Source organism: Prosopis cineraria, unplaced genomic scaffold (assembly GCF_029017545.1).
Source record: "Prosopis cineraria cultivar Desert tree isolate PC_DT_omini unplaced genomic scaffold, ASM2901754v1 PC3, whole genome shotgun sequence".
NCBI lineage: Eukaryota > Viridiplantae > Streptophyta > Magnoliopsida > Fabales > Fabaceae > Prosopis > Prosopis cineraria.
The window spans coordinates 6,711,064-6,737,388 of NW_026555334.1; the positions used below are offsets into that span (position 1 = coordinate 6,711,064).

General features: G+C 31.1%; 2 protein-coding genes across 2 annotated transcripts; both read right to left on the bottom strand.

Moving 5' to 3' along the window:
• Positions 1 to 688: 688 nt before the first annotated feature.
• LOC129306850 (F-box protein At1g10780) lies at positions 689 to 3,927 on the bottom strand. Its single transcript, XM_054947613.1, is given in 5 exon segments — positions 689 to 1,117; positions 1,347 to 1,627; positions 1,763 to 1,837; positions 1,840 to 2,505; positions 3,692 to 3,927. Coding segments are annotated over 4 exon segments (1,257 nt in total). The 5' UTR covers positions 2,504 to 2,505; positions 3,692 to 3,927; the 3' UTR covers positions 689 to 880.
• On the bottom strand, positions 3,502 to 25,972 carry LOC129305326 (uncharacterized). The gene is made up of 6 exons (XM_054945387.1): positions 25,956 to 25,972; positions 21,989 to 22,250; positions 21,832 to 21,906; positions 20,651 to 20,764; positions 19,350 to 19,723; positions 3,502 to 3,691 (listed from the first exon to the last, which is right to left on the bottom strand). Exons 1-6 carry the CDS (start codon positions 25,970 to 25,972, stop codon positions 3,502 to 3,504), a joined length of 1,032 nt encoding a protein of 343 aa, XP_054801362.1.
• Positions 25,973 to 26,325: the final 353 nt, after the last annotated feature.

A 26,325-nucleotide genomic window follows, 5' to 3' on the forward strand; every position in this document is an offset into this window, starting at 1 on the left:
ATTTTTAGTGTACTGGAGCTTGGTTGCCACAAAAGCAGAAATCAATTCCTTTTTCTTTAACTCGGTGAGTCTCTGTGTGTGTGTTATTTGCATCAATTAATTTAGTGTTTGGTTTAAATTCTGTTTGTTTTTTTAATCAATCATTTAAATATGAAGCAGGCTCAGCTAAATTAAACAAACAAACCATTTTCGCTGTTATCTGTTGTCCTAAATTTTACTTAATGATGTAACACATTTGCATGTATTCTCAAATCAACATTATATCATTAACTTCTGAAAATTTTCTTACTAGTTGGGTATTGATCAATGATATTAATTAAAATTAATATTGAAATTTTGAATTGAATTAACATTGATTTATACTAATTAATTCGTGCTTCTATTTTCCACATAAATCAATAAAGTATTTGCAATTTTAGTGATTGATAAATAAAGCCTGGACTCATAGCTGCGCAATCTTGGTGGCATTACCCAATCTCAGATTACGCATTTTTTTTTCACCAATTTGTCTCTACTTTACTTTAATCTAGCAAAAACTAGACAGAACCTTTGTCTTCATTTTTGTTATCATATATAAAGTTGTCAATTAAAATCAGAAAATACAAACAGAAGGGGAAAAAAAAAGGCCAAGAAAATGGCGGAAAAGGAAGACTAGGAGTGTAGGAGCACTAAACCTAAATCACAGATGAAAAGATCCCTCTCCCTCAAATTTGCTGACAGAAACTATGAATTCTCAAGTTAAGTGTCCAACCAAGTACAACAAAGTTTAATAAATCTCTTCAGCATTCAAGTTGAAGAATAAAAATCAACACGAAATCTCTTAAGAATGATGGTACAGGAAGAGTCTTTTTTTTTTTTTTTGGGGGGGGGGGGGTTAGCCTTATTCTATTCGAACAATCTTGCGGTTCTGGTATCTGAATTTGCAAACTTCATCAAAAAAATCATCTGCACTGCTATGGCTGCTTTTCATCTGAAGAATCTTTATAACCATAGTCCTCATATTCTTCCCATACTTCAACAGAGATTCAAGAGTGCTCATTTTCTGTTCAGCATTAAGTGGTGATCTCACCGTGAGGACAACCTCCTCCAAACATGGAATCATGAATCCAGAATCCACCTGCAGAATGAATGATATCTTCATTAGTCAAAATGTAATAGAATGAAGGAAAACTTTGACAAAGTTCTTTGAGATCATTTCTCTAACAAAAATATGACTTGTGGAAATATATTTTAAGAATCAATGTGAGGTTGAGCTGTAAAAGACATCCACAAGTCATTTTCTCGTAAGAGAACCTTGCAGCAGAGGTCTAAATGAAACCTGACATCAAAATGTTTTCAGAAATTACATGTTTCAGACTGTTTTTCTGACAAAGTGCTGCAAACATGGCTCCATGAATATCAAATTTGCGTAGTTTGGGATGGCTATTGAAGAAGTCGACAAAATCAATCTCTGGGAATGGTTGAAGAGCCTCAAAGTCGCCGGTAAATTCAACCTTCATATAGAGATGCTTCACTTCACTTGACAGTTTCAGCATTTTGCATATGGCATCCCAGCACCACTGGACGCCCCTCATAGTCAAGGATTCTAGAGCTGCGAGTTTTCCAAAATCAACCATGTACACTCTACCTGGAAACAGTTACCACATAAGGAAACATAAGATAAGTGACAATTTGGGGGAAAAAATGGAAAATTAAATCAGTGAAAACTTTGGAAAATGCAAGGAGAATTCAAAATATTCGCTTTTTTAAAAGAATTCACTACCTGCATTGTTAGAAATTGAAAGATTCCTCAAATAAGTGGTTTCAGGGACCCGGATCCAACTACAGCCTTGTACCTCAAGGATTTGATCTTTGGAGATTTTAGGCTAAGTGAAATGTTCCCCAAACCATAAAAATCCATTTTACATTCCTCTAAATATGGCAAATCAATTGAGACTGATCTAACTCCTTCACATCCAAGCAGTAACAACCTAGTCAGATAGGGACATGACCGAAGCACCACACACAGCACGGGATCCTCCAACCTAGCACCAATTATTTCAAGGTTCTTGAGGTTTTGGAAGACATCCCATTTTGGGGAATTAACCATTAAGACACCCCATAGTTTTAGAGATTCCAAATTCCTTGCTGCGCCCACACAGTCCAGCTTTGATGGGTTCTCATTCAAAGCCTGAGTGTCAAGAATGTTGTCCATTCGGAGCTCAAGCTGGCGAAGAGATAGACCTACAAGTGATAGCCATGATGCAAGACCAGCACTAGAGAAAGGGCTATATACAACTAGCTCTTCCAATTGCACAATTTGTGATATCATTCTCCTTATGATGTCGTCTGGTGTTTCCCCACTAGAATTGTTGTCAAATGCGTTACGAGGAAAGTAAAGGGTTTTGATATAAGGCAGTGAGTCCTTCCATCTCATAGAGACAGAATTGCAGGCTGCTACATCTCGGGCATTATTGATATGGGACAGGATGAATTGAAGGATGGCATCCGGAAGAGACTCCATTGCTGAAGACAGTAATGGAATTGAAAATTGTCAGTATCTAGATAGATGCAAGCTCATCTTTCCTGTCGGATAATACACATCATTCCCAACTAGTGTATGAGCAATACATAAATTGAAATGAAGACTACTGCTAGACAAAATTGCATGAATCTAGCAAAGCAGATATAGAAAATTAATAGACCGAAAAATTACCTTACTCTACACAATCTAGTTGAATGTCATTCCCCAAAAGTGTCTTACGTCACATCTAATAGTTTATTCCCAATGAAATTATTGAGAATAATGCTCTTGCAAATTACTCGTGAGTTGAGAAAATTGAACGTTATATTATTATAGCACCTCACTTTGATACCTCTAAATGAACTAAGACGTACAAATTCTTGCTGTTCCGTCGTCTTTTCTTTTCCAATTCTTTCTTTCTTATAGCTTGCAAATTTTTGGGTCGTGAACCTCCATGTCAGAGAATATATGCATTTATATATCTATATACAATGTAAAATCTGTAGGAAGTCACATTATTCATAAGGTATAGAAAGTAACTCATCTCAAATTCCATAATGCACAGCCCATAGTCCAGTTCTTATTTAAAATTAAATTAGAACATGTGAAATTTATCAGAGTCATTGATCACATGAAATGAATCAAACTCCTCCGAGGCATCACTGAAGCAAATGCCACATATCCTGTTTAAACAGGTTAAGACTATGGCCAGTAATAATACTCCAGTAAACATGTGAATTATCAATGAAGAAGGCATTCAAAGCAGTTAAGTTGAACATAACTAAATGCAATGTCACACACAATAAAACCTTTCAAAATCCAAATGTGGCTGCGCTCCATAAGCAGTGCAGTAGTATATAAAACGGGGAAGAAAAGTTAGATAGAAAATGATGAGATGAGATACACTCCGATAAAAATAAATCTGAGATTGGAAATGTGGAAATCTTTTGCATTCAATCCTTAATTTTTAAGCACAATTACACAAACCCATACAAGATCTAAACGGTTTCATCATAAACCCAGAAGATAACCGGATCTCCCCACCCGCCCCAATGCATAAGAGTGAATCCAATCCAAGCAAGCATGCTACTATCAAAGAAACAGACCAAATCCAGCTTAAGTAACAAGAAAAAGAACCGACGAGGCAGCATACAAGTGAGAAATTTCAAAATCGGAATCGGGAAAAACCTGCAATGAAGAACCCAGAGGCTCAGATTTGAGCTCGGATCTTCGATGCCCAAGCCCCCCCGTCCCGCCGTCGAAGGCAGTGTGTCAGACTATAAGTAGTGGAGCTAGATAGCAAGATTTAAGCTCAGTTTTCGGGGTTTTGTATTGGCTCCTATTTCGAAATTTAAAAACCGAGCGAAGACCAAACTCTGAAACTTAAATTTTTTCGTCGCCGTAGAGGCAAGCTTTGAGGAAAATTTTTTTTAAAAAAAAAAAGGAAGGAAAGAAGGAAGCCCGCTTTCTTTTTGAAGCATTTTGAAATTTTGTGACCGTTCAAACAGATACATCCCTCCCCCTGGCCCTCACGGCCTCACGCACATGGCGCTTTTAACGTGTAGGGTCTATCTGTGTGCTTGCTCGCATCTGATCACTAACACCATTGGCTCCGAATCCGAATGAACAGCTGCGATCCGTTTGGTACGAAACGCTTTTCCGATCACCTGAACTGCTTTATTTTTTTCCCCAGTTGCTGATTCATCATCTAATTTGGCACATACAAAGATAATGATTCATAACTTAATTACCATGTAGGATGCTGATTAAATTGAGTTATGGAGGAAAAGAACAAAATTATAATGGCAAAAAGATTTTGGATCGAGTTTGAAGTAAATCAAAAGTTCAAAAATAATTTTTATCAAATTATATTTAAAAGATTGAGTTTTAAACAAATTAAAATTTAAAAGACTAATAAATTAACTTTTCTTAAAAAATTTTATTTTGATTTATTTTGTTGTAAAATGTGGATCTAAATATTCTTTTAGTGGAATGTTGATTGTGGTTGTGATTTAAAAATTTTGATAAATGTTAACTGTAATTGTAGATCTAAAATTTTTTATATGTAATGTCTTTAACGGTAAAGAGGGATGAAGATGAGGGAGCAAAGGAGATAGGTTGAACAAACATTTGACATGTCAAAGGAAAGAAGTTAATGTGGATGACAACATGGCAGCCTAATAAAAAGATAACTGTCAAATAACAGTAAATGTAGTCAAATTTTAATGATAGAGTAAAACTATATCAAGTTAAAAAATGTTAGGAAAAAAGTATGCCAAGAATAACTTGAGAATGCTAGGTGTGCTTGTATAGAAACTTTAAGGTATAATATAGTTTCGAGATCTCATTTATATATTGCCCCCTTTTTCCAAAATATAGCTTCAACGTACTCCTTGTAATGGGAGAATTTTATTAAAAGATAACCGATGTGATGTATTTACAAATCAAGTCTAATAAATCTTGAAAATTGCAAGATTTTGGAACTAAAGTGAAATTAATATTAATAATGAAAAGAATATTTTACTTTCTATATTACTTGTTACATCTATTAACTTTACAAGATTATTTATTTCATGACTTGTCAAATTGCTTGTTATATTAACTTAATTACTTGTTAGATGAGTAATATTGCTTGAAATTCATAGTTCTTTCTTGTTAAAGTTCATTATGCTATTTATTCAACATCTAGAATGTAATAAATACATTACTTGAGTTGCTTGTTAAGCAATGTTTAAGTTGTTAAACCCATAATATTATTTGTTAATTTCCTGTCATTGCTTATTAAGCCTCTTATGTTAACTATTAAATATCTAAACCATAATAAATTATTACTTGTCAAATTACTTTCTAAGGTAATGTAATTGACTTATTGATGTGCAATATTACTTATTAATCCCCTATTGTTACTTATTAAATCCATCATATGTCTTGTTCGATTTAACTAAAGAAAGATATTTTGGTCATTTTACTTTATGATTTTATTTCAATCAAGACCCAAAATCATGCAAGGGGATTTCAGATTATTTTGGGCATGATTTGTAAATAAATCACATTAGTAGTTTGCTGAAATTATCCTTGTTATGCAATCATAACTACCAACCAATAGTAACCAAACATAGATACACAATTTATATTTAATACTCCTTACAAAAATCTTAGTCATGGTTGGTTAGGATAAGACAAACTCACTAGCAAAAAATGATCTAGTTGATAAAGATTTAGCTTATAACTTATAAAATTATGGATTCAAATTCCAATGCTGATATGACTTATGTGAAGACCTTATTGGTGAGAATTTGCAAATACATTTGTAAGTGCTCTTCAAGCTTAGAGACATGCTCTCACCTTAAAGTCTAACTTGCCTAAGCTTTTATGCATATATATACACACACACACACACATATATATATATAAAGGATGAGACAAACCTAACAAATACGAAAAAATTGCCAAAAGTCGAGATGGGATGAGACACAAGCAACTCATTGGGACGAGTCATCTCATATATATATATATATATATATATCCTATTTTTTAACCTAACTTCTTTTGTTATTTAAATTTTATGCATGAAAATCATTTCTACTTTTATGTTTTACTTTCTATAGGACTTATAACACTATTTTTCTTAATGCCAATTTTTCACAAATCTATAGTTCATTATCTTAAAACTAAAGTTATTATACACATATAATGTCTATCATGGTAATAAAAGATACAACAAAATTCTTTCCAAAACCCTATTATGATAAATAAAAGTTTACCATGATAGCAAAGAACTTCAGATAATAATTTCAAACCCTACCAAGATAGAAAAGAGGTTATCATAGTAGAAAGGAAATAGAATCATTTATTACAAGCATACCATGATAGAAAAAGGTTTTTCTACATTAAAATATTTTATAATTTGACTACCATGATAGAAAAGAATATACCATAGTAAAAAGAATCAAACATAGTCAAATAACTATACCATAATAATTTAGGAAATATCTAAATCAAAGTATACCAAATGGGATCCTATTGAAAAAGAAAAAAAAAAAAAGGAAAGGAAGGAAAGAAGGAAGCCCGCTTTCTTTTCGAAGCATTTTGAAATTTTGTGACCATTCAAACAAATACATCCCTCTCTCTGGCTCTCACGGCCTCATGCACATGGAGCTTTTAATGTGTAGGGTTTATATGTATGCTTGCTCACATCTGATCACTAACACCATTGGCTCCGAATTCGAATGAACCGTTGTGATCCATCTAGTATGAAACGCTTTTTCGATCATCTAAATTGCTTTATTTTTTTCCCCAGTTGCTGATTCATCATCTAATTTGGCACTTACAAAGATGATGATTCATAACTTAATCACCATGTAGGATGCTGATTAAATTGAGTTATAGAGGAGAAGGACAAAAATATAAATGAAAAAAAAATTCAGGACTAAGTTTGAATCGAATCAAAAGTTTAAAGATTGAGTCATGTCAAGTTATATTAAGAAATTGTGTTTAAAATAAATTAAAACTAAAAGGATTAAAAAATTAATTTTTCTTAAAAAGAATTATTTTGATTTATTTTATTGTAAAATGCGGGTCTAAATATTCTTTTGGTGGAATGTTGTTGTGATTGTGATTTGAAAATTTTGATCTGTAAATGCTGGAATGTTAACTATAATTGTGGATCTAGAATTTTTTATATATAATGTCTTTACTAATAATGAGGGATGAAGATGAGGGAGGGAAGGAAGAAATATTTGACATGTCAAAGGAGAGAAGCCCATATGGATGACAACATGGCACCCTAACAAGAAAATAACTGTCAGACAATGATAAAGATAATCAACTCTTAATGGTAGGGTAAAATTGTACTAAGTTGAAACAAGTTTGGGAAAAATTGTGCCAAAAGTAACTTGAGGATGCTAGGTGTGCTTACATAGAAACTTTAAGGATAGATTTATTCATTAATTCAAAAATAATAATAATAGTAATAATAATAATAATAATAAGGTATAATACAGCTTCAAGACCTCCTTTATATACTGCCACCTTTTTGCAAAATATGGCTTCAACATACTCACTGTAGTGGGAGAATTTTATTAAAAGATAACCGATGTGATGTATTTACAAATCAAGTCTAAACAATCTTAAAAATTGCCACATTTTGGTAATAAAGTGAAATTAATATTAATAATAAAAGGACTATTTTACTCGTTGTGTCACTTGTTACATCTATTAACTTTACAAGACTTATTTGTTTCATGACTTGTCAAATTACTTGTTACATTAACTAAATTACTTGTTAGATGAGTAATATTACATAAAATTCCTTGTTCTTTCTAGTTAAAGTTCATTATGCTACTTATTCAACATCTAGAATGTAATAAATACATTACTTGAGTTACTTGTTAAGGAATGTTTAAGTTGTTAAACCCATTATATTATTTATTAATTTCTTGTCATTGCTTATTAAGTCCCTCATGTTAACTATTAAATATCTAAATCGTAATAAATTATTACTTGTCAAATTACTTTTTAAGTAATGTAATTGACTTGTTAGACATGTAATATTACTTATTAATCCCCTGTTGTTACGTGTTAAGTCCATCAGATGTCTTGTTCGATTTAACTAAAGAAGGATATTTTGATCATTTTATTTTACAATTTATTTCAATCAAGACCCAAAATCATGCAAGGAGATTTCAGATTATTTTGGGCATGATTTGTAAATAAATCACATTGGTAGTTTGTTGAAGTTATCCTTGTTATGTAATCATAACTACTAACCAATAGTAACTAAACATAGATACACAACTCATATTTAATACTCCTCATTGAGATCTCAATTATGTTTGGTTAGGATAAGACAAATCCACCAAATAAAATATGGTCTAGTTGATAAAGATATGGCCTATAACTTATAAAGTTATGGGTTCAAATTCCAATTTTGATGTGACTCATGTGAAGACTTTATTGGTGGGAATTTGTAATTACATTTGTAAGCTCTCTTTAAATTTAGAGACATGCTCTCACTTTGAAGCCTAACTCGTCTAAGCTTTTATGTATATATAAAAAAGGGATGAGATAGACCTAACAAATACAAAAAATGTGCCAAAAAATTGAGATGGGATGAGACACGAGCAACTCATTAGGATGGATCATCCCATATATATATATATATATATATATGTATATCCCATTCTTAATACCAATGTTTCACAAATCTATAGTTTATTATCTTAAAACTAAAGTTATTATGCATATATTGTGGTAGAATAGTGTCTATTATGGTGTCGCTCTCGAAAATGTGACGCGGATGATGTGAGAGTGGAGGTTCTGGCCTTTGGAAAGAAGATCGAAGAAATGGAAGTCACCACCAAGATTTTGAGAAAAACCTTAAAAAACCGTTTAATGATGGATAAGGATGGTTTGCGAAAAATAAAAAATAAGTTTGGGAGTCGGTTGAGTATGGGGCAGGTGTTAGGCACCTTAAAACACCTGTTCGTCAGAACGGTTATCTGAAGTTTATTGTGCTATATTAATGGTTTTAAAATTATTTTAACTATTCCTTTTATATTCATGTGTTTGATGTAAAAATAATAAAAATTAAGTGAGAAATATTTATTTATTTATGAGGGAGGACTTGACTCAGAATTCGACTCTGAGGCCTACGTACCCTATAATGGGGATCAAAGTCCATATAATTCGGGCTTGAAAATTATTGGTAAAAATATTTTTTTAAAGAGAAATTAATTAGAAATAATTCATCATTTTGCAAATAAAATAATTTTTGAAATTTTAATGTGTGTGTTTTAAATTTCAAAAAGTGATTTAATTTTGACTATTTTCTCAATTTTTAAAATTTTTGGAATAAAGAAAAGAAAAGAGTTTAATTTTTTTTTATATTCTATGATTGAAAATTTAACTGCTATACCTGCAGAGCCTTATTAGCTCATACAGTAATGCAATTATTCTATATATATGCGGAGAATTCAAACTCTCACATGATAAAAGAGTTTAACAACTTAGTTTATTTACTTAAATTTTAGTACGTTCATACATATATAATTTTTTTAAAAGACTCTTAATTATCATACCCGCAAAGCCTTATTGACTTTTACGGTAATACGATTATTCTAAATATCTGCAGAGATTCAAAAATCCTCACACAATAAAAGATTAAATAATATATATATATTTTAAATATATTTTAAATGCATAATTATACAATTTATATTTTTAAACATGAAAATCTTAATCGCTATACCTGCGAAGTCTTATTAACTTTTATGATAAGATGATTATTCTAGAGGTCTATAGACATTCAAAAATTTCAAATGACTAAAAAATTTAATACATTAATTTAATTAATTAATTTTATTATTAAAAAAATTTATAATTTTATTTAAAAAATTTATTTATTTATTTACCATATAAATTGAGAATCACAAAATTTATGAGAATTTATTATCATGCATGATAATGTACTTAATTTAATTCTCTATGAAGATTCTTGAAATCTCTCATGAGACTTAAATATTTTATTAATTATAAAAAGAGAATTAATTTTGATGATGAGTCTTTAGAATCCATATTATTATATGAAATTAATTCTCATATCTGTGAAATCTTATTGATCTTCATGATATAAAATCATTTTAATTGGACAATGACCCATGAAAACTTGAAATAAAAAAAATGTGATTCAAACCCATAACTTTTAACTGATGCTTTAGAACTTGAGAGCATACTCTTATATCTACTAATATATCATCAAACACTTAAATTTTGGATAGTTCTCATAATACAAGCAGTAAGATCATGAAATCAGAATTTTGAAGAATTAGATTACTAATCTATCTTTAAGCATTTAAATGAATGTAAACATGCATTGATCACCAAGTCAAAACTAACATTCATTCAATATATGTCCATGTAAAATTAAACCAAATTTCACCCAACCCTTCTATAACTTATATGCACATAAAATTTGTCACAACCATAATTACATTAGCAAATTTTTAAGAAAAATGTTTTATCCAAACCTGTGTTAATGCAAATTCGATACATTTTCTGAGAGTGAAGTTCTATGAAGCCTTTTCACTATTGCGTTAATATTCTTTTTCTGATCATAGCCAATTGTGAAGGTCACCAAGTGTTGTGGCTTGAATGTCTAATCTCCCTCAAGTCTTCAATCTCTTTCTTTTCTTTCTCCAGAGCTTTTCAGTCTCCTCTCAGAGATCCGAAGCAAATGCCAGGCCTTCAACTAGAGACTTCACTGTCTCCTCTCTCGTCCTTATCTTCTCAGTTCTCTCTCTCCCTCTCTTGTACTCTGTTTTTTCCACCTTCTCTTCTCTCTCTCGTTCTCTGTTTTGACATGCCCTTTTGCATGGCTGTGTTTCCTCTGTCTCATTCTCTCTTCTGCGTCTCTAGCTCTCTCTTTTTAGTTTCATATAATTCTCTCTCCTTCCTCAGTGCTCTATTTTTCTCTTCCTCAGTTTCTCCCTTCTCTTCCTCGGTCTCTGTTTTTTTTCCTTCCTTCTTCTTCATCTGGTTCTCGTGCGCTTTTTTACTGAAGCTCTCATCTTCTTTGTTCAGGCTTCTTATATGCTTTATCGCTCTCTCCTTCCTCAGTTTTCTGCTCTCATTCTCGTGCTCTAGTTTTTTTTTTGCATTTTTTGGCTCGCATGCTCTGTTTTTCTTCCGTTTTCACATCCATCTCCTCTCCAGTTTTCTGTCATTCTCCTGTGTATCTCTCACTCCGTCCCCCTCTTCTTCATCTCCGGTCTTTCTTTTTAAAGCAGATGAAGCTTGCTTGTGAGAGCTATTTGCGTGCTTCCTTTCTGCTCTGTTCTTCTCTCTTTTTCTCTTCTTTTTGTGCTGCACTGTGCATGCGTGCGTCTTTGGTTGAATGTTCAAGTCTGCTGTCTACTTTGCTCTTGGTTTCCTTTCTCTGTGCTTTCATGTATGTGTGTGCGTGTTCTGCTCTGTGAAGCTTTTGCATTGCCTCTCTTCTGCTCTTTCATCTGGTCTGGCTGAGAGTCTGCTCTGCTTTATGCTTCTGCACTTTTTCCTGTGTTTTTTTGCTCGTATGCTCTGTGCTTCCTTCACTCATCTGATGTTTTTGTAATGAAGGACTATAACTGATGGTTAAACACTGGAAACCAACGTTTAACCTTCAGTTTACATATATGTATATATATACGTGTGTGTGTATTTAACCATAAATTTTTTTTAGTTGTTTATTTATTTTTATTATTTTTTTTGAAAAATAATCCTTAAAGGATTGAATTTTTATTTTTTTATATTTATTATGTTTTTAGTTGTTTTAATGAACTAAAGAAATAAAATCTTAATCAGCAGATTATAATATTAAACCCTATTAATTAAAATATTTTTTTATTTGAAAATATAATCCTAAAAAGGATTAAATTTTATTTTTATATTTTTTTGGTTGAATTCATTATTAATTTTATTAAATTTAAAAAAATACTCGGATAAAATACAATGTTCACATATGATAATAAAAGATACAACATAATTCTTTCCAAAACCCTATTATGGTAAATAGAAGTTTGCCATGTTAGCAAAGAACTTTAGATAATAATTTTAAACCCTATCAAGATAGAAAAGAGGCTATTATAGTAAAAAGGAAATATAATGATTTATTACAAACAAACCATAGTAGAAAAGGGTTTTCTTATATTAAAACATTTCACAATTTGACTAGCATGATAGAAAAGGATCTACCATAGTAAAAACAATCAAACATAGTCAAATAACTCTACCATAGTAATTTAGGAAATATCTAAATCAAATTATACTAAATGGGATCCTATCAAAAACAAGTGACAAATTATTGATAAAACATTTCGCAAGTACTATAAAGCATGAAGCATCGTTCCTTAGGGGTAGTTTGTCTAAAAATGAGTTATCAAGTAGTAAAAGGGTCAAAATGGACCATTTGAGAAATAAATTTTCAAAATAGGGCATTTCTAAAAAACTAAGCCATGTACCATAGCATATGTCACACGCCATAGCATCTGGCACAAAGAGGGTGCTCTATAATTATAATGTTTGCCCAAACATTACCAAATTGTAATCATACTTAACACACAAAGATAATTAGGAGTCCTTAAACCCTTATGCTACCATAAATCACAAATATTAAAAATATAAAATAATTCTTTTAAAATGGTTGGGATCCCAAAAATCTTCAGAAAACATAATAAAATGCCAAAACACATGTATCTATGCACAACGAAAGCGTTTAAGAATGCATAAATACTGTACAAGAAAAATAATCTTTTTGCCTAAAAAGAACCATATGTTGTGGCATGTGCCACATGTGTCGTGGCATGTGGTACAGATGTTGTGCACCATGGTGCATGTGACAGTTTGTTTGACACAAACTTCTAGCATGCGCTATTTTCATATATGTTTGATTGGAACAATTTAAACACCCACATTAAGTTTATTTCATAATTTAATTATGATATAATTTTCACTTCAATTCGATATTTATTTCAAAAGTTGGACATTTAGATGTGAAATGATTGTTTTATGTCATTTCTCTCACCTATATGTCTCCATTCGAATCCTTATGTTATTAGCTATCATTAAAGCTTTGATCATATTCAATAGGACCTTTTCTACTTGATTAAACAAATATATTCACAAAAAACACAATCATCACCACATTCGGCCATTAAAATGCCCTATTTCACAACACATTAAGGCTCCTTTTCCATATATACACACAATTCACACCCTTGGGCAATTTTTTACATAATTATCAATTCAAAACACATAATCCTGCACTTATACTAATATCTTACTCCTCCTATGCATATTTCACACAATTTTACACTTTAGAGCTAAGATACTCACACCTAATCACATAAGTGTACCCAAAATATGCTAATACATTCCGACAATAACTTATAAACATTATATTTACAACTAAACAAACTCATTACATAAACTTAAGAGGCTATGTAGCGAATCCACTACTCCTGGTGTCGATCTTTCCCTCAGCTCTTATCTGTATCTAAACATGTAAAATAGTATCTATAGGATGAGACAGACTCCTAATAACCAAAATAATCCAAAACTATTTATTAACAAGTACAACTATAAATAAGTAAATAAAATATTAGTATTATTATTACTAATTCCATATTAGGTATGTATCTATATATATATATATATCTAGTTTCATAAATAATTATAATCGCATGCATGATCATCCTATCCAACTGAACCTCCTATCCACTCCAATTAAACCCATAGGTTCCACTAGACCAATTTTATACAACTTATCTAAGCACACCTTCAGTGATAGAATCATTTGACTAAAGATGTTTTGTCCTACTTTCAAACTATGAATTCTCCCTATTACACATGTAATCAGGGCATTGTTAATCCAATACCATATCTAACAGATACCAAGGAGAGTAATCTCCAACGTCATACCAATATAGGCACTAAGGAGAGATATTCTCCAACACCTCACCTCGTCAGGTACTAAAGAGAATATATCATTGCCACATGAACTTTCACACTACTCCACCTAGGGTAAATCTTTAACCTTTTATCATGATCATGCCTTTACATAATATACAATCATATATCCATATTTGTATAAAATAGTTCACTTATTATTTACCTTTTAAAACAACTTCATTTGTAAATTCACTTTATAAGTTAAACCCCTTTCCTTTCAAAATCATGCAAGTTTCATAACATATTGATAAAGAATATCAAATTACACAAATTTACTTATAAATAGTTTAACTAGCTACTAGACAAAATGGATTATCCAGTTACTTCAACCTTTCTATTTTTAGAAAGGGTTACCTATAGTGCTCTTTACGCTTTTAGCTATCAACCACTTAAAATAGCTTGTAAGCCATGCTAATTTACACAATTTAGCACTATAAGTCAATTTTCAAATTGACCACAAGCACTAAGTAATACGTTTAAACTAAATTAACCACCTAATCACTTTCACTTGTCAACCTTAAGTCCTAACCACCCTCTATAGTCCTTTTACAACTTCTGTTAGCCTCTATACAATCCATACAAGAATTTTACCCTTTTAAGCTTTCCAATTTGTGCTACATTGAGTCTATAACTTCAAAGCTCAATTATTAACCCCTAACCCAATCACAACATTTTAATTTAACTCCCAATAGCTTTTTTATAACTATTGAGTGAGAAAACAACTCTTTAAAACTTCCTAATTTAATTTTTCTATATATCAAACTAAGAGAAATTAAGATAAAACAAGAGAGTAGGGAGATACGAAACTTACCGACAAGTAACAAGTTGAAAATATCTCCTAGTAGCCTAAAATCACATGCCCTAGCATAGCTAATTCCCTTCTCCCTCTCTTTCACTGTCTCTCCCCTTTTTTCCTTTCAAAATCACAAATTGACCCCCTTTTTAAAAAGTCAAATTTGGATTCATGTATTGCAGCGCATAATGCGCATGCTACAGCATGTTGCACAATAAGGGAACTTCTATTGTGGCACACATGTTTTGCCCTAAAACACAATTCTTTCATTTGATCCTGATCATTCAATTATCCAATAAATCAAAAAGTCAATTCACTATTCAAAATCTTGATTATTCAATTAATCAACTAATTTACTAATTTACCCCTAATTAGAAATTAGTTTTCAGACAAGAATTCAAGATGTTACATGCTTTTCATTCTCTATGATGTGCGGCACAGTGCAAGTGCTATATTAGCACAGTGCAGAACTATAAAAAATTAGCAACTTTCAATGCTTATAATTTTGTCTACTGAAACATAATTTAGGATAAAATACTATTTTTCCAAACATAAAACACTTTTAAATAAAAAATTAAAGCCTCAACAATGGGTGGAACACTTGACCAAATCAAATTCACTCCAAACAACAATCTAGCCATCACAACTTGACACATGCATGTAAAATCTTCATAATTAGGTTACATCTACCAAACATAGTTTTGTGGATGAAATGCAATAATATTAACCAATCAAAACATGCTTCATTATAATGATTTAAAAATCACAATTCATACTTAAAAAGCCATGAACGTCACAAAAATAAACTTCATGGCCATTAATTACAAGTTATATCAAATACGAGTCACATGCTCACAATTCTCAAAACAATACCCTATAATTAGCAAATATACATATACTAAACCAAAAAGGGCCAACATGGCCAAGTGGTATCTACCTACACCAACTATGCCTCTGGTGCTTTCTCGACTAAATTATTTCTAGAATATTAACCATAGGGGGTGAGATTTAAAGCCTCAATAACCAAAATTAATATGTGACTATGCATATAATGCAACATATCATGCGATTGCTACGTGAAGTATGCAAGATTTTTTCCAAACAATAAATATCTAGACAAAAACCAAACAAATTATATTTTAACATGACAACACCTTATATGCCTTCTAACTTCGTGCTTTGAACCAAATCACCCTATCAAAGGTAGGTTGATCCAAACTAATAGTCACTTATTAGGTCCAAATCCAATGAGGGCTTACCATTTGGTAGATTATCAACACTAGACAAAATACCTAAACAAGAGATATTTTCCAAACAAATCTCAACAAGTCATGCCTATAAACAATCAGACAAAAACAATCGAACAATTTCTCATATATATATATATATTTTTGATAAAGACAATTTCTCATACATAAACCCAAACATTAGCATATTATTACATATACATATAAATCATCCCACTTGGAAATTATTTCCAAACAACAAAACATGCTTTTCTTACATATTAATTTCTAAACAACCAAACAAAACACATGACAAGTTATAAAACGCACAAAATCATATATTAATAGTAGTTACATTTACCCCTTTCCATAAAAGCTCCCTGCACTAGTCTGTTATCACCTCCAACAGTGTCAATATTACAATCTAGACACATTGTAGTAATAATTATAGTTAATACAATGCTAATTAACACTAATCAAATTGTTAGCACATTAATCAAGCCCTAATCCTAGGGTTAGGATAATTAATCAAACTAACTCAAATATGTCATAATCATCCACAACCTCAAACTCACTTGAAATCATCATCATTATACTTCTTAAATACTTACTTTACCTTTACATAACTCAAATCATCATTGAATTCACCTAATAAGGTCCAAGGTTTCGAATTCAACCTAACCACCACAGTTATTAGTCTCCCAACAACTTAAATAATAGTTATTAAACCTCAAAACACCCATATAATCGGAACTTAAGGGTAGGAGTTGTAGAACTTCGAAACCCTAAACCCAAACATCATTAAAATGCATTAAAAGAGGAGAGTGGAAGCTAAGGAAGAGGTTAGAGTGGTTACCTTAAGTGAATTTAGCCCCAAAATCATGCCTCAGGGCTAGAAGTTCTAAAACCCTAATAGAACCATTGAAAATTACCTCAAACTCTCAAAAATTGTTCTCCCTCGTGTCTGTCTGTCGAACATATATATATATATATATATAATTTTGTATCATGTGCTGAGGAGGATGCACCATGCATCATGGCACATGATATAGAAGTAAAGCACTCCATTTAGCCCTACAATTTAGGCCCAATTTAGAACCATACTTATTTGGTTTTTATTCAACCCTAACATATCCTTCTAGGCCCAAATTAAATCATAATTACACCCTTAATCATATAATTTAACCTCAATAACCTCAATTGCAATTTAATTTCCTAATATCACCTTAAGATATCATCAGTCCTCAAAGAAACTCCTCGATAACACCTTAATTTTCATAATTAAATGATTATTAAAAATCTAGGATGTTATACAACTTCCATCATGTTAATATATCATTTATAGTAAAAGTATTGAGAATTTTTTTTATGAAGTTGCATTGATTTTTACAAGGTTATTTACTTGAAACATGTATTGTCAACCTTCTTGTCCCTTGAAATATTATAAATGATATCTCAAGTAATAACAGTACGCATCCCATTACAGGATTGACACAAATAGATTAGTTCATCTTGTTTCCTTTTCTTTTGGGCACTTTATATTATATTTTATATATATATATATATATATATTGAGAGAATACAATATTAGGTTCCTATATATACTTTAATTACACTTTGTTTTTGGTCCTTATATTTTTATTTTGTTATTCCCAGTCCCTTTAATTTGATCTGTATGTAAAGTTAGTCCCTATAATTTTAAAAATACATATAAGGACAGCACTAGTTGATGTTGTTAGAGTTAATTTTCCTGATGTATCCTTAATTCTATTAACCTCATTGTTGATGTATGTTAATCTTGCTTTCTTCTCCCATATTTTTTTTAATCCAAACGTACCAGAAAACCTTTTTTGGTTCCCTTGCCTTTTATTTTTAATCATACCTAATCAATTTACTTCCACGTCAACATATTTTTACCATGTTGAAAAGCACTAGTCCCCTATGCCTCAATTAATTAAATTTCACAAGAGTAACTAATGTCAACTTAGGTCGAATTTCCAATGAGTTCGACTTGAAAGAAATTAAATTGAACTTTAAAATGTGAAAAACAACTACAAAAGTGTTTGGGAATTATTTACCTAATTGCAAGAATTTTTAAATCCTAAACTAGTATTTCTTTCTTCTTCTTCTTGTTTTTTTTTTTTTTTCCAAATTGAGAGAAAGTGAGTGTGCTCATTGGTCTTTTGTAGTTCAAGACTTCCTAAACTTAGTAAACTTAATCACAACCAAACAACTATTAGTTAGGCCTCCTCCATTAAGCTTCCACTGTGTACCTTGCTATTCTAATGCCAAGAACGGCCACCAAAGTTCCCTAAGTAATCAATAAATCCAAGTTTAAAGAGTAATTAGGCGTGCCAATTCTTAAGACAAAGTGACTTCACGATGTAAAGCAATATGACCGCAAGCTTTTCTTTCTTTCTTTGTTTTTTTTTTTTTTGGACCTGAATATGACCAAAAGCTCACGACAGGGGAAAATCGAAGAACAACTTCTTGAAATCCATCCAAAAATCCAAGCATCAAAATAACAAAGTCTAATCCGCCACAAACGAACAATCATTCAAATGTAAATCCTTACAACAATTCCAATCCAACAATTGAACTAGCTAGATAAAATTGCGAAAAGAAAGGTAGAAAAGCTAAAACTAGAACGAGCTTAGCGACCTTGTTGCTTTGGACTCAAGCCGCTCTCAATTACAATAATAGGGAAGGGAGAATGATATGGAAAATTTGGTAAGGTTTTGTCGAGGAGGGTGAGAGGATGAATTTGTATGGATTGGATTTATGATCTGGTGAATTGAGCTGTGAGTACGCAGCTAGCTGGAAAATTAGAGAGAGAAAGAAGCAAACCAGAGAGAAAAGGCGGAAACGAAGTGATGCGAATCGGAGCGAATGAATCTGAAATTGGAACTCTTGCGTGAATGCATTAGTGGATGCCAAGTAGGAGAAGGGGCGGGTGGGTTAGAATGAACGACAGAGCAGCAGGACTTTTTTTATTCTCGATGTATCCAGCTACATATATACAAAATAATAAAGTCAATAAAAAAATATTTTTAAAAAAATTAAAAATAATATTTAATAAAATATAAAAATATTTATTTTCCATTTAAGTTTAAATAGTTTCAAATAAGTGTTAAAAAACAAGAAACGTGAAATGAAAGTATGTAAAATATGTGAATAAAAAAACTAGCAGAATTCTACCAATTAATTTAAGTTAGTGTCAGTTCACAGGCGTCATATATTTATACATTTTTACAACTATAAAAACTAACATTGTAAGGAAATCAAACTAAATTAATTTCTTTATTATTATTATTATTATTATTTTATTTTTTTTTTTTACCGTTCTGCCAAGATTTCTTGTTCCCTTGCTCGTTCTCTGTCCCGTCTTATTTCCAATAAGAAATCACTGGCCTCCTGGAAGGAAGCTCTCACTCTCGTGGTGCATTCCTCTAGCTTGGAAAGGAGTTTCTTCTTTGATTCCTTAGCTGTTATCAATTCAGCTTCCAATTCTTGGTTCTTTCTCTCTAGATCCTCAATTTTCCTCTCAGCCTTCTCCATTTGTGAAGAAAGTAATTTCATCGCCAGATTCTGCATTTCATCCTTGTCTTTTTCACCATTTTTACATCTTTCCTCAAGTTTCCTATTAACATCTTGTAACCTCAACCTCAACGCCCATATTTCTGACTCATCACTTCTTTTATCTGACTCAACTGCCTACAAAAAATAGCTAGAGATATAATAATATAATCTTAAAATGTGTAAGCTTGATCCTCATCAATCATATTACAAATCTCCGTCTGAAAGAGAATATTAGTTTAAGTCCCAAAAGAACACATTACCCTAGAGTTTAAAATTCTTGTAGTTGGTTGAAGAGAAAAGAGAATACTTCATTCAATTCTTATTACAAAAGACTTTTAATTATCTCACCAAAATCAAGTAAAGGTTGTTGAGTTATTAATTTTATTTGAAAATAATATAAACTTTCAATATTACAATGTAAGCTTGGTCCTCATAAATCATATTACAAATCTCCATCTGAAAGAGAATACTAGTTTAAGTCCCAAAAGAACACATTACCCCAAAGTTTAAAATTCTTGTAGTTGGCTGAAGAGAAAAGAGAATACTTTTTTTAATTCTTATTACAAGACATTTTTAATTATCTCACCGAAATCAAGTAAAGGTTGTTGAGTTATTAACTTTATCTGAAAATAGTATAAACTTTCAATATTACAATATTTAAGTGAAAAAATTTTCAAGTTTTCATTATATTCTCTCTCATAGTTAATGAATTTATATAGGATATTATTTAAAAAACATCATTAATATTCCATTAAGTTTTTTATATTAAGGGTCAAATAATCTTTTTTAAAATATGCCTTATAATAGGGATTAGAGAAATACTTTGACTCAAGGTAAAAACTTCCAAAAAGTCAAGAGAGACATGTTAATTTGTTTTGGCCTCACTCAACATTGTGATCACAATCCATGAGCAAAGAATAGATAACAAAAAATTTAGGGTAGATAATTATATTAAATAACATAAAACACAATTCACTATCAAAACCATCTTCTTTAAAAAGAAAAAAAAAATCACACGTTTGGGCAAATAATCATTCTAGTATACACAGCTAAAATACCAACCAGCATAGGATCTGTCGTCATGGTTGCTCCAACTTGCTTTGGCTTTACTCTCTCAACAACAAATTCCATCAATGCTTCAAGACAAAATCGAAATTCAAGTCTTAATTTGTCCAACTGCATATTGAAGATGAACCTTCATGACATAATTGTGCGCTAGATTATAAAGCTAATGACAAAATAAGTTTGAAAAACAATATATTGCTGCAAGTAGCTTTCGTTATGATAAGGATGGTGAGTTACTAACCGATTTTTTATCAAATTCCTGAAAATAGCTTTCATTATCTAAGGTGGAGCATTCCTCATCTGAGAATAAAGCTTGAACAGAATCTTGAATCTAGAGATTGATATTGTCAGATGATTGGCAACCACAGAGCAGTGACAGGAAATTTTGTTAAAAGAGGCAAGACTTATATAAAATAAATATTAATATTTTTCAAATATAATTATAAATATGTATTAAATTAATAAAAATAATTTCATTACACATAAGAAACAATAAAAAAATATAAAATTATAATAACTTAAAAAAATAAAATTATCTTAATGTAAGAAAAATTTGTGTTGAAAATGATGGAATATGTAGTAGCTATTAATAGTCTATTTTTATGAAAAGAATCCTACTCTTTTAGAATAAATATTTTTAATATAAAAAATTAAAAAATATTTTTTTTTATTAAAAAGTGTGTTACGTTTGAGCATGAATGAATAGAAATTAAAAATTTAAGAATCTGACTTTATTATTTTTTAAAAAATAGATACTAATATTTTATTTGAGAAGTTAAAACTTCTAAAAAATATTTAATAATATTTTATTATATTCTTATATTTATATAATATGAACCATCATTTTTTTTAGTTCTCATATTGATTGAATGAGAAAATTTATTAGAAATTGACATGAATTAACTATCTGTATCAAAGATCAATTCAGCGGCATAAGGTCAATTAAGTCTTGTTATTTTTTTCCTTGCCATAAACTAGTTGAATCATGAGTCTATAGGCTAAATAACATAGATTTAGTTCTTGATAATCGACTCTTTTAGTTAGTGAAAACTAGATTAGCTTGTGAATAGTTTGGCCTAACTTGTATAATTGAAAAGTCTCATATTATCCAGAAATATTCATGACATGATTTCATGCAGGCTCAGAGGAATGGGATATAAACTGGGGGGAAAAAAAACCTGATTGTCACCAACTTCCAAGTTGCAGCGAGGAGTTATTTTTTTGTTATCTTCTGTTACGTCCAGAAAAAATTCCTGCAAGCAAGCAAAAAGGAACTAAATAGTCAAAATATCATCAAACTTCAAATTCATATATTATTTTAAACATCGATCAAACCTTGAGAAGGAAGAGAAAAACAGGAGAAAATTGCCCAAGTTGTGAAGGAGAAGTGTTTTCTGGAGATGCTCTGACACAAATGTGCTTTATCATTTGGATGACAAGAGAGGGACGATCAGGATCCATCCCAAATCGCTTTTTTGTGTCTTTTCGTTCTCTAATTCGGCGCCTCCCTTTGTATATAGTATATGCTCCAACATCACGCAAGGATCCGCGTCTACTGTTGGTATTATTAGCTCCATGAAGTTTGCCTCCTTTTCCGCTGGAGAAACAGGCACAGTCGTCCAAATAAATTTAAACAACACTATTATAGAATTGAGAAAATGACAAATAAGTATGTGAGAATTATTAGGGAAAATCATTATAAAGTTCCAAACAAACTGTCAAAATATCCAAAAGTCCCGTAAAAAATCATCAAATATCTAACCGGTTCCAAAGGAGTTAGAGGTGAATAACTTTTAAAAAACAATGAGCAATTTACTCCTCTTAAGTTAAAGGAAATTTCATGCGTATGTCTTATATAATCCATGATCCGTGACTGTTGATCAATTTCGATGATCTTATGTTTCATAATAAAATGGAAGGCGTGTTAAGCTTTGAAAAATGGGGCTCGCGGAGGGACAAAAGCCCGAAGGGCAGAAGATTACAAACAACTTCGACTAAATATTGGGTCCACAACCCAACATCCAAGCCTGTTTCTGTTAACCCATTCCAAGCCTATTTGCTTTGCTATCTCAGTTTATTCGGACGCAAAAGGTGCAATTGATAAGTGGAAGAAGGTAACTTGATTAATGGTATAAAGTTACCTAAAATTACATAATTAAAAGAAAATTGAAATTCTGAGTACAAAAAGATAAAGCAAAAATTGAACAACGAAGTGTCTGTGTGAGTTGTGTTGTTGTTCATTGGTGCCTTTCTTTTCTCTCTTGAACCATATTTATGCTGTACATCTGAGGTTGTTATGTCTGCAAATCTGGCAGCCCAGATGCTTTGTGCCAAAATATCTGCTCTTACTATGCACAATCTTGCAAGATTCGGGACATATCCAAGTAATGGTCTCACATCCAAATTATAGTCCTCTTGGCTTAGTTGTTTCAAGTCTTAAGAGTCACATTTTTTTTCGTGACTCAGCGTTTACTTAATTCAAAAGGTCCCTGTTTAAAAAGATTAGGCCTTTCTTATTTGATAGCTTATTGGGGTTGTCATTTCCTCATTTATACTTTTGAGCTACAATCAATCATTGCTTTATTTTAGGCCCAAGCAAAATAAAAATATTCTTAAAAGATTACAATAATTGAAAACAAAATCTTAAAACATAACAATAACCTTATATAAAGGTAAGAGTACAATAATTAAAACACGATGTGCCATGAAAAATTGAATTTATTTTCAATATCTCATTAAAGAATTTCTAATATAAAAAATAATTAATAGTATTTTATAGGAGAAAATATATGCCATAACTCATTAGATAATTGCTAAAGTCAGGGGATGCTAAACTGTGAACATCGTATTTTTTCTAGATATTTTTTACATTTAATAAAAATAATAATAAATTCAACTAAAAAATATAAAAATACAAAAATAAAATTTAATCATTTTTAGGATTATATTTTAAAAATAAAAAAAACTTTAATTAATAGGGTTTAATTTTATTTTAATCTAGATAATCTTTTGTTGATGAAGATTTTATTTCTTTTAGTTTATTAAAATAACCAAGAAATATAAAAATACAAAAAAGCAAAATTTAATCCTTTTTAGGAATTATATTTTAAAAAATAATAATAATAAATAAAGAAGATAAATAAATTTAATTGGTCTTTTGAATCAATTTTAAAAAATAAAAAAATATATCTTGCTTAAATCTTAAAAAATCTCTCTCATTATCTCAACAATTCAGAGACAATAGCAATCAAATTAGTGAGAGTTAAAAAAAAGAGAGAGAATATTCTTAGTCAATTCAAAATCACATTTTTCTTCCTAATTAATTTCTAAAAATTACCTTTTAAAAAAATCTTTAAACAAAAAAATAAAAAAATAAAAAATACATAGGGTGAGTGAAACGCTGATCTCTGCAGTGTTTCACCCAGCCCTAGTCTCTCCTCCTCGTATGAGTACACACACAGATAGAAAGAGAGCAGATGAGAGGGAGAGCAGACGAAACCTAGAAAACACAAAGCAGAAAAAAAAAAATGCTAGTCATGTTGATCAAGCCATAGGCGAAGAGCAGAGGAAGAAATTGAGGATGAAAAGTCAAACGAAGAAAGCAAGCAAAGGTGCACACGAAACATACGAAGACGTAGAGAACCATACCTTTCAGCCAAACACGTGAACAAAAAAAAAATGGAGAAGTAGAGACAGAATAGAGACACAGCACACTTTCGACTAGAGAGTAGCCAAAAATGTAGAAAAAAGAAGAAGAGGGAGAGAACTCACGCAAATGTGGAGAAAGAGCACCACACATTTCAACTAAAAACAAGGAAGCCAAAAAAGAAGAGAAACATAGAGAGCAGATACACATGCAGACGCAGAGAGTGTAACATCTTAAGTTTTCAAATTAGTAATTATCAATGTTTTCAAAGGTAATTTGGTCAATTTAGATAAATTATTAATTAACGAGGTTTATGAGAGACTAATATAATTTTTAAATCCTTAGATAGTCTTAAAAGAGGGCTAAGGCTACATTTGAGTGAGTTATAGCATGAAAGGGAGTTTAAAATTTTATGGGACTTTCTGTGCCATAAGTCACAGTAAGCGTGTTAATGCATTACGGCGCATGTGCAAAATCTGCACTTACTAAATCACGAATCAGACTTGAAAAACAGAAGAGAGAAAGAAGGAAAAATGAGAGAGTGACAGAGAAGAGCTCTTGGTCTATTAAGGCATGATCCCTAGACTATTTTAAAAGTATTTGGAGCTTGAATCACTATTGGATAAGTTTGTCATTCCCTCTTCTCCCTCATTATGCGAAAATCTAGATTGGTGGGGCAATATGGGCTTTAATTTTGGTTCCCTTAGGTTTAGACTGAACTCATTGGTTTATTTTTGAAAAGTTAAATCAAGCCTTTAATCTTAAGTTTATGAGTTTCGTGGTCATTGAAAACTTTTGGTAAGGGTTTAGATGAACCCTAGATGTAATTTGATGATTTTGAGACAATGTGGGATATTAGTTAGTGATTTTAGTGTGTTGGGATGTTTAAGAAGATGGTTAGAGTGTTTGAAAATGGTTGATGTTGTTAGAAAAGGAATTTAGGTATTTTAGACACTTAAAACCTAGTGAATTCGAAGTTATCCGGAGTGATAATTAATGATTGTCAGTTGATTGTGTAGATTGAGCATTGCTCTACATCATGCGTATAGAACGTGCAGAGTTAACATTGAGCCATGGTAACCCTTTTGTGTGATAAAGGGTTAAGGTAACCATATAATTTATTGTGTTTATTAACTATTATAACTGTGTAGAAGTAAATACAAAGTAATGAAATTATGGTTTAAGAATTTTGTGCATGATTTAATATTGAAAAATGATTTTTAGCATGAATATTGGTTTGTGAAATGGATTTTTGAAAAGTCATTAATTTCACAAGATATGTATGTATATATATATATATATATATATAATATGAAAGTATATGTTGTGAAAATGTGGATAATGTAGCATCTAAGAGACCAAACTGAAAGGTTTCCCTTACTAAATCACGTTTGACTCCAAAGATGGCAACCTAAGATTTAACCCTTAAGGATTACCAAATTATAGATTTATAAAGGAAATTTCTCAAATTCTTTCAAAGGAATCCCAATTTCAACAATTCAAATCTCAAACATTATTTAATAAGTTCGTATTAAAGTTTTAAAAGTAAAGCAGAAGCTTGAAAATTAATTAAGACCTAAAATAATGAATTTTAAAACTAAAAAACAAATTTTATGCAACATATGTCATGTGCGCCGTGGCTCATCTTCTCTGTACCATGCGTCGTGGCGCATTACACGAATTTTGACAGCATCAGTGCTGTCATTTGACAACACAAGGAGCGGACTTTCGATGCGTCCTAAATCTCCGTCTGATATCCAATTGAGGTGGTTTCGGTATCTACACGGAGCTTTCTCCTATCTCTAGCTAATGACACCAATTTCACACTCAACCTTATTTTCTATAAAAAGTTAGACATCAAAACTCATTTTGACCACTTTTTTACAAAATTTCACAAATAGGTATCCCAACTCAACCACACGTGCCAATAGCTCACACCAACCATTTGACTACACTCAATAGTCTCTAACGGACTCGTGTAATACACCACACACAATTAAAAACACTTATATCATAAAACCACCAC

Bases quoted from the DNA above. Each gene is read 5' to 3' on its own strand.
- LOC129305326 (XM_054945387.1), bottom strand. The intron at 20,765-21,831 runs GTTTTTTTTCCC...TTCAATATGCAG, and splicing joins TGGAAGTTGGTGACAATCAG to TTGGACAAATTAAGACTTGA. The intron at 3,692-19,349 runs GTAAAAAAAAAA...TCTTCATTGCAG, and splicing joins CAAGAAATCTTGGCAGAACG to GTTTTTCCCGATTCCGATTT.